General features: G+C 46.9%; 1 protein-coding gene across 1 annotated transcript in view; it reads left to right on the top strand.

Moving 5' to 3' along the window:
- The window catches only part of LOC112267822 (lysine-specific demethylase 7B), a 28,074-nt gene that overhangs the window by 11,879 nt on the left and 6,928 nt on the right, over window positions 1-9,267 (top strand). Inside the window, exons 4-12 of the mRNA XM_024445964.2 lie at window positions 165-325; window positions 2,109-2,250; window positions 2,580-2,766; window positions 3,399-3,561; window positions 5,937-6,131; window positions 6,238-6,329; window positions 6,586-6,672; window positions 6,956-7,198; window positions 7,459-7,744. Of these exons, the coding sequence (XP_024301732.1) occupies window positions 165-325; window positions 2,109-2,250; window positions 2,580-2,766; window positions 3,399-3,561; window positions 5,937-6,131; window positions 6,238-6,329; window positions 6,586-6,672; window positions 6,956-7,198; window positions 7,459-7,744 (1,556 nt within the window). The remainder of the gene's footprint in view (window positions 1-164; window positions 326-2,108; window positions 2,251-2,579; window positions 2,767-3,398; window positions 3,562-5,936; window positions 6,132-6,237; window positions 6,330-6,585; window positions 6,673-6,955; window positions 7,199-7,458; window positions 7,745-9,267) is intronic.

Here is a 9,267-nt window from a genome sequence, read left to right on the forward strand (position 1 = left end):
ATGTTTCCTCAGCAGTCGTGTTTCTATGAACAAGACTGTGATCTTTGTTTTAGTCACAATACTAACATGTATTATGTTCTTAATTTCTCTCATTGGGTATTTACATAGAGTTGAACATATCAACAGGAATTAGCCATTAACCATTGTCTCTGTGTGTGTTGCAGTGGGGATGAGATCCTGCAGTGGATGCCTGGGGAGCAGGTGACCCAGAGGTACCTGGAAAGCCACGGCTGGCAGTACCCCATCGCTGTGTCCAACATAGAGGGACTGGGACTCAGGCTGCCTCAACCATCCTTTTCTGTCAAAGATGTGGAGCAAGTTGTCGGTAAGGACATAGAGAGTGAGAGTGTATACTGTGGGTGTGTGTGTGTGGGGGGGGGCATGCTCAAGCACCCTGGGCTAGATTTTCTCTAAGTAAATAAGTGGGGTAGTAGGGCAGACATTTAGCATGTAGCACAACTAAGACTGATCACCAACCCATCCACTGCCTGTCTACTGCACGGGATGCCTATTTGATAGGACATATGTGACCTGCACCTATTGTTTTGAAATAGAATATAATTAAAAGCTAATGAATGCATTCTCTGTCAGATAATGAGCGCCTAACGTTGAGCGGACGCCATCTGTCCGTCAAACAGGTTGCCAGGTTCAGAGGGTATTTAGCCCCTTTTATTAATCATCTCCCAAAGGCTGAATGAGCCCTACAGGAGGGGAGGGCAGGTCTTCCTCAGCCCCCAACATGACCACCTCTGCTCTCTATAGAATAGAAAGGCCTGGTACCACAAGGCTCCTATTACAAGCCCATTACTAACCCACAGCTATCTGGACCGACTGGATGCCCAACGCAACCCAAAGCTGCATGTGTTTTATCATGGAAGTTCATATTCCACCCTCTGCCAGGCTCCGTTGAGCATTAAGCTGCTTGTGTTTTATCATGGAAGTTCATATTCCACCCTCTGCCAGGCTCCGTTGAGCATTAAGCTGCTCTGGTGGGAAGCAGCACAGGTGTTGTGACTGGGTGGAGACAGAACACAAGCAGGATCAGGTTACCTACCTCCTTACAGTTGGGACACAATGGGGGACAGGCCTGGGACCTGCTGTCTCCTGGGGTTACCCAAGCCTAGACTATGGTCGGCCAGCTTAGGATAAACCTCCTGGCATTTGTCACCTCCCAGTACTTAATGTTGTTGTTCCTCGTTGGGGGTAGGTGAAGTTTTCAGTCTAAATATTATGTGAAAGGTTGGTGTCTGGAAGCACCCTACAGGGTCTAGCTGGAGTGAATGCCAGGTGTCGGTGCATTGCTTAAAACACAGGAATAGTTTGACCATGTGCTACCAGCCAATCTAAAGGTGTAGTGTGTAGTATTTACTATGGTCTGTTTTGGGCTTGTTGGCTGGTACTGACAGAACACACTCTGTTCTGCTCTCTCTGTTTGGCTAGCTACCCTAACTCCAGCTGTTCACTGTCATCAGACGCTGGCCAGCTGGACCCGCTGTGTGTGTGGTGTGTAGGGGGTTGGGGAACATTAGGGGTGTGTGGGTTGGTGGTGTGGGAGGATCACACAAGCACCAGCTGTCCTGTCCCCACACTGCCGACAGGCCCCCGTTTCCGGGCCCTCTCTCTCCCCGGCTTTCACTGTGTCGTTTGATTCACTGCCTCCCAGCTGTGTGTGTGAGTGCTGGTGGGTTTTTACCCTCACACCCATTAAAGACAGTGGCCCCTTCCCCAGTCTCCACCTCTGGGACTCATATGGACTGGACAGATTGTCTGGCCCTCACCCCCCGCCCCCCACTCCATCCACTCCTATGGTGAATTGGCTGTGCTGGTATCTCCCTTAGGAGTTGTACAGAGACATGGAAATGCCAGAGAGCTTCAGAGTTCAGATCCCCTCGCCCACTGACTCCCATTTAAAATGGTTATCCCTGGTGTCTGTCACTTCAGTAGGAATGGTCCTTTCTCCTTAACCAGATGTATTATATCTGGCTGAATGGTGCAACTGTTAGACTGTAGACACAAAATGATGATGATTCCATGGGCAGACTGATACCACGTTTTGCTGTCTGCTCCACTATATGACGGCTTGGTCATCATTCTCTTGTCGTCCACAGGCGGTGACAAAGTCATTGACGTCATCGACGTGGCCAGGCAAGCAGACAGCAAGATGAAGCTGAAAGAGTTTATTAAGTATTACTACAAGCCTCATCGGCCCAAGGTGCTCAACGTTATCAGCCTGGAGTTCTCTGATACCAGGTAAGCTGTAATTTGGTCCTACTTCTAATAATCCATTGCAGACTCTCTCTCCATTCAAATGGATACATTTTAAATGAATGCTATTTACAAGACACGCAAACAGAAAACAAGAGCATCCACAGACTGCTGTCAAGTTCTTCATGATTCACAAGAGAAAAACAAGAATGAACAAACACATTCAACAATACATTATATACAGCTCATGACAAAAGTGATCAAACTACTTATTATCAATGATCTCATTATTTAGTAAATTTCAGCACTTTTTACTGTGATTTGACCCTCTTAAGTAGCCATACCTCTCTTACCGCTCACTCTCTCTCCCCCAGGATGGCAGATCAGGTGGTGGTACCTGACGTAGCTCAGAACATGTCCTGGGTGGAGAACTACTGGCCAGATGACTCCTTCTTCCCCAAGCCCTTTGTCCAGAAGTACTGCCTCATGGGGGTTAAGAACAGCTACACTGACTTCCACATAGACTTCGGCGGCACCTCTGTGTGGTACCACGTTCTCTGGGTGAGTGGGTGTTAGCCTAGTGTCCATGTAGGACATGTAACTATCAAATCCTAGCAGTGAGCTGAGTGCAGTTTGGCAAGTCAATGAAATCAACTGTGTCCACAACATTATTTGGTGATAAATCGATGGCCTGGCTCACTCTTTGGCATTCCCCTCACCACTTGTAATGCGTGCTGACATTTAATCAAGTATGTTTGTACATGGGGGAGCTATTTAGAGCAATCTAGGCTGATTGGTACCCTGGCAGAAGTTCACCTCAGCAGTACATTTCGTCGTTGGCAAGCTCCAGGGGGAATTCTGTCCCCGCCGTGGTAATAAATGATCCCTCCAACAGCAACAAAGTAACCAACAACTGCTAATCACAAACTGTGCTTTGTGTTCATGGTGACATCACCAGGCTGGCAGGCAAGCACTCTCCTTCGCTATAGAAGCAATGTGCAGCTCAGCTTGTGAAAAACAGAAAGAAAGAAATCCTGGTGTGAAAGTCAAACACATCTGTGTGTCTGAAATGAAACATCTTTGCAGGCATCTGAGTGCTTCTAATTTTATAGTCACATTCTGATGTTTTTTGGGTTAAAATGTTCATTAAAAAATAAACTCTTGTTAACTCTCTCTACTCTCTATGTTTCCAGGGTGAGAAGGTATTCTACATGATCAAGCCGACCCAGGCCAACCTTGCACTATACGAGGCGTGGAGCTCCTCCCCCAACCAGAGTGAGGTGTTCTTCGGGGACAAGGTGGACAAGTGCTACAAGTGTGTGGTGCGGCAAGGAACCACGCTGCTCATCCCCACAGGTGTGTGTGTCACAGGAGGCTTGTGTCACAGGAGGCTGGTGGCACCTTAAGTGGGGAGGCCGGGCTTATGGTAACGGCTGGAGAGGAACAGGTGGAATGGTATCAAATACATGGAAACCATGTGTTTGATACCATCCCATTTGCTCCATTCCAGACATTATGAGCAGTCCTCCCCTCAGCAGCCTCCACTGCCTTCTCTTGTAACAGTCCATGTGTTTAGTTTTCCTGAAGAGCTAAACAGCTTACATTAGGCTTGTGTTCCTGGAACGAAAGTGTAGATGAAGAGAGATTACCACTGACGATGGAGACTGGCCCTGTGAGCGTGTGACACAAAAACCCCTCTGGAATTAGACAGTGTTCTTAAAAGACCTTTTCCACGGTGTCCTTAAATACCTCTCTCACACGCCTGCTTTTGGTGATTTATAAATAGACTGGTAGTCTTGTCTGCCCCTCCGTAGAGAAACCTGTCTATATCCTCAAAAAACAAAAACAGTCTAGTTTCCCAGGGTGCCTGCCTGGAAAATGACTCCCTTTTTTAAAACACTGATGACATGTCATTGCCAAGTGAATTTGGAAAAGGAATCTTTGCTCAGCCACAGCCTAGACACACCCGTCTATATTGTCGTAACACAATAGGAAGTTCCCTAATGGAACAACAGCAACAGTAATGTTGTGAAAGCGACCATATTAGAAGCTCTTGGGCCTACTTTATCCTCAGCCAAGCCTCTGCTATAGCATGTGACTTGTAATTCACCTCTCACATTCCACCCCATGTCTTGATGACGTAACACGTCTAGAGAGCCGTGAACGGGCGACCGCAGTAAGCAGAACCTCATGGTTAACACATGCTCCTTGTTCTCCTCATTAACTCCAGATGGCTTTTAGAGGGGTTTCACTCATGTCCTTTAGTGATTTAACCCCATCTTACCATCTCTGTTATCACCACAAGGATCCTTCCATAAGCTTACCTGATGGGGGGGGGGTCGTATTACATTTGTAGATCACAGGGTTCCATGTTTTTTTTGCCTGTGGAGATCACCTGAGGATGATGTAAAACTATACAGGATATGTCATCGGTTCAGAATAGCAATCGTGTGCAACTCAACAGACTTTTCACAAATTCAGGATATCCATACATTTCTATGTCAATACTCCCATAGGAACAAGAAGGAAAACCCACACGTTTTAAAATGCTCCCAAAGTTGTATACCTTGCCTCCCGGAAGGCGCAGTGGTTAAGGGCGCTGTACTGCAGCGCCAGCTGTGCCACCAGAGACTCTGGGTTCGTAACCGGCCGCGGCCAGGAGATCCGTGGGGCGACTCACAATCCAGGTTGGATGCGCGCTGTGTTAAGGAGCAGTGCGGCTTGGTTAGGTTGTGTATCGGAGGATGCATGACTTTCAACCTTCGTCTCTCCCGAGCCCGTACAGGAGTTGTAGCGATGAGACAAGATAGTAGCTACTAACAATTGGATACCACAAAATTGGCTAGAAAAAATTCACACACACACAAAAAAATAATTGAGTAAAGGTTAAGACTAATCATGACCAGGGCTTCAGCTGTGTCTTTTCCAGGGGGTTAAGGGGGTGTGGAGAGGTGGGATAGATATTTGGGGAGGGGGTAGAGCACAACATACTTGGCCGCTCAACCGCGGTAACCCCGTAACCGCGTCAGTGCCTGCAGTATCAGTGCTGCGTCACGGCCGTCTCTGCTTTCTGTTCTCTCCGGAGGTATAAAGAGCACTGCTTTATCTTGACCAGGTCAGGCAGGCCTGATATGACCCTGTATGTTTGTGTTGTCAGGTCAGTTTGTGTGCCAACAGTGTGTGTGTCAGTTTTTATCAGGTTGGTGTTTGTGTGTCACATACCAGGTTTACATCCAACCTTTTTATGCCAGTAAAGTAGATGTCGGAGAGGGAATGTGACGACAGACTTGATGGAAATACAACATTTGTCTGTAAACTTTCCAATTGTCGTCAAAACAAAATGCGCTGGACAAGATGTCGATTTTTGTGTCGATAAAATGAACTATGCGATGGAACTGCCTTTGTGTGCAAATATTGATATAATAACCATCATATTGAAGTAAACTTGGAGTCACGCGATGACATGGTGTGTGGTCTTCCCACTACGACTCATGAAACCATGCAGTTTATTAGGATACAGATGATACAACTTATGAACTTCACAGGGGGGTGAAAGTGCAAGGTGATGAGCTTGATGCTCCTTTCCAAAGAATATCGAGGGTCTTATTCTGGTGACATGATGATCGATACTTGGCTGCCGTTTGACGAATACAACACCTAGCCAGTGTCCATGTATTACCAGTCAGTGAGTCAAACATTGACTGTGTGTTTGTGTGTGCTGCCCTCTGCAGGATGGATCCATGCCGTCCTCACGTCTCAGGATTGCATGGCGTTCGGAGGCAACTTCCTCCACAACCTCAACATTGGCATGCAGCTCAGGTGTTACGAGATGGAGCGTCGTCTGAAGACTCCAGACCTCTTCAAGTTTCCCTACTTTGAGGCTATCTGCTGGTATGTGGCCAAGAACCTGCTGGAGACCCTGAAAGGTGACTGAAGCTGTAAAATCCACATGATACAACAATATATTTATTGGCTTTTCACATTTTATTTCATGCATCATAACAAATATAACGCCTTTGTTCTCTTTCTCAGAGTTGCGAGAAGACAACTGCCCGCCCCAGACCTACCTAGTGGAGGGAGTGAAATCTTTAATCAGTCCACTGAAAACCTGGCTGAAGAGAGAGGTGAGGGGCACAGAATGAAATGTGTGATCTTTCCATTGTATCTTTGGGTGATGGTACTGGCTTCACCTTCTCTATTCTGCACCTGACTCTGTTGGCTGATGAATATCTAGACTGAATAGTTTATCTCCCAGCTGAGCTCTGATGATGGGGGGGTCATAGTGGATTTCCCCAGATCTGATGACACTGTGCCAGTGGTGGAAACACAGCCTCTGTTCAACTCCACCTTAATTGTGTGTGTGGAACATTCTGACTGCAGGTTACGGAGCCCACCAGCGAGGTCCCGGACCATATCAGGCCCAACCGTCTCATTAAAGAGCTGACCAAGGAAATCCGCTACCTGGAGGTAAGGTCTGGGGTCGCAGGGGGAAGGGCCTGAGGAGCATCACCTTTGTGTAGGTGGAAGAGCACTCGATCTGAGGGGCTGTATGAGAAGTGCTTCAAATCCATCTTTCAGGATCATGCAGTGTGTCACTGACGTGATGGATTTGTTGCGCCTTATTTGTAACTGCCAATCTGTCTCTTGTGGCTTCCTTGTCCATAGACGTAGATTAGATTTAAAGATTGAGGTTGTGTTCAAACCCCTCCCTCCTCTAATGGTGTTATGTTGTGTGTGTGTGTTCCAACAGGAAGACCAGGCCAGCAGTGGTGGCACCAACAAGCCAGTGAAATCTCAGGGAAGCGGTGGAGGCCAGTGTCCGGCCACGCGCTCCACTCTGGAGAGGGTGTGCCCGGCCCGTCAGGCGCGGCGGGCAGCCCGGAGGCTCCGGGAGCAGCAGGAGCAGGGCCCTAAGGTTCCCTCTAACCTGGAGATCCTGGAGCTGCACACCAGAGAGGTGCTCAGGAGGCTGGTGGTGGGCCCTCTGGAGGAGGTGAGAGGAGCAGGTCAAACTCCCACAACGTAAAACTAGAATGTCACACTCTCTCTGGCATACGTCGTATTTAAATGCCTTGTTGTTATTATTGGAAATGATCATTAGATCAATCAATAAACCACATTTAGTATTTTCCATTCATTACTACTACAAAAAGCAATACTGTTCCCATACTAGACAAAGTAATACAATTCAATAGAAACGTCTGATACCGGTGTTGAATGAGTCATATAACTCTCTCTCTGTCTCTACCACAGGACCCTACCTTCTGTCCCCCGGTGCATGGGAAGTTCAACATGGTGTCCACCGCCTCTGCCGCTGCTGCTGAGAACCCAGACACACACCTGCGTCTCACGCTGCACAACGGACGCATCATCCGAGACGCGAGGAGACCAGGTAGTAGCACGGCTAGCAGCCCAGTGAAGGCGGGGAGTGAGAGGTCGTCCGTGGGCCAGCTGAAGAGCAGAGAGGAGATGAAGACTGAGTCAGACCAGGAACGGCAGCACAGCACTATGGGAGGAGAGGAGGAACCAGGACAACTCAGTAAGTCATGATGCTGAAGCAATTCACTATGTATGTATATACAGTCGTATGAAAAAGTTTGGGCACCCCTGACAATTTCCATGATTTCCATTTATAAATAATTGGGTGTTTGGATCAACAATTTCATTTTGATCTATCAAATAACTGATGGACACAGTAATATTTCAGTAGTGAAATGAGGTTTATTGGATGAACAGAAAATGTGCAATATGCATCAAAACAAAATTAGACAGGTGCATAAATTTGGGCACCCCAATAGAAAAATCACATCAATATTTAGTAGAGCCTCCTTTTGCTAAAATAACAGCCTCTAGACGCTTCCCATAGCCTCTAATGAGTGTCTGGATTCTGGATGAAGGTATTTTGGACCATTCCTCCTTACAAAACATCTCCAGTTAGGTTTGAGGGTTGCTGAGAATGGACAGCCCGCTTCAAATCATCCCACAGATTCTCAATGATATTCAGGTCTGGGGACTGGGATGGCCATTCCAGAACATTGTACTTGTTCCTCTGCATAAATGCCGGGTAGATTTTGAGCTGTGTTTTGGGTCGTTGTCTTGTTGAAATATCCAGCCCCGGCGTAACTTAAACTTTGACTGATTCTTCAACATTATTCCTAAGAATCTGTTGATATTGAGTGGAATCCATGCGACCCTCAACTTGAACAAGATTCCCAGTATCGGCACTGGCCACACAGCCCCACAGCATGATGGAACCCCCACCAAATTTTACTGTGGGTAGCAAGTGTTTTTCTTGGAACGCTGTGTTCTTTTGCTGCCATACATAACGTCCCTTGTTATGATCAAATAACTCAAATCTTTTTTTCATCAGCCACAGCACCTTATTCCAAAATTAAGCTGGCTTGTCCAAATGTGCGTTTGCATACCTCAAGCGACTCCGTATGTGGCGTGTGTGCAGAAAAGGCTTCTTCCGCATCACTCTCCCATACAGCTTCTCCTTGTGCAAAGTGCACTGAATTGTTGAACGATGCACAGTGACACCATCTGCAGCAAGATGATGTTGTAGGTCCTTGGAGGTGGTCTGTGGGCTGTTTTTGACCGTTCTCACCAGCCTTTGCCTCTCCGATATTTTACTTGGCCTGCCACTTCTGGCCTTAACAAGAACTGTGCCGGGGGTCTTCCATTTCCTCACTATGTTCCTCACAGTGGACACTGACAGCTTAAATCTCTGCGATAGCTTTTTGTAGCCTTCCTCTAAACCATAATGTTGAACAATCTTTGTTTTCAGGTCATTTGAGAGTTGTTTTGAGGCCCCCATGTTGCCACTCTTCAGATGAGAGTCAAAGAGAACAACAACTTGCAATTGGCCTCCTTAAATACCTTTTCTCATGATTGGATTCACTTGTCTATGAAGTTCAAGGCTTAATGAGCTCACCAAACCAATTGTGTGTTCCAATGAATCAGTGCAGAGTAGTTACAGGTATTCAAATCAACAGAATGACAAGGGTGCCCACATTTTTGCATAGCCTATTTTTCACATCTGATTTAATTTCATACAACTTA

Source organism: Oncorhynchus tshawytscha, linkage group LG15 (assembly GCF_018296145.1).
Source record: "Oncorhynchus tshawytscha isolate Ot180627B linkage group LG15, Otsh_v2.0, whole genome shotgun sequence".
NCBI classification, from domain to species: Eukaryota; Metazoa; Chordata; class Actinopteri; order Salmoniformes; family Salmonidae; genus Oncorhynchus; species Oncorhynchus tshawytscha.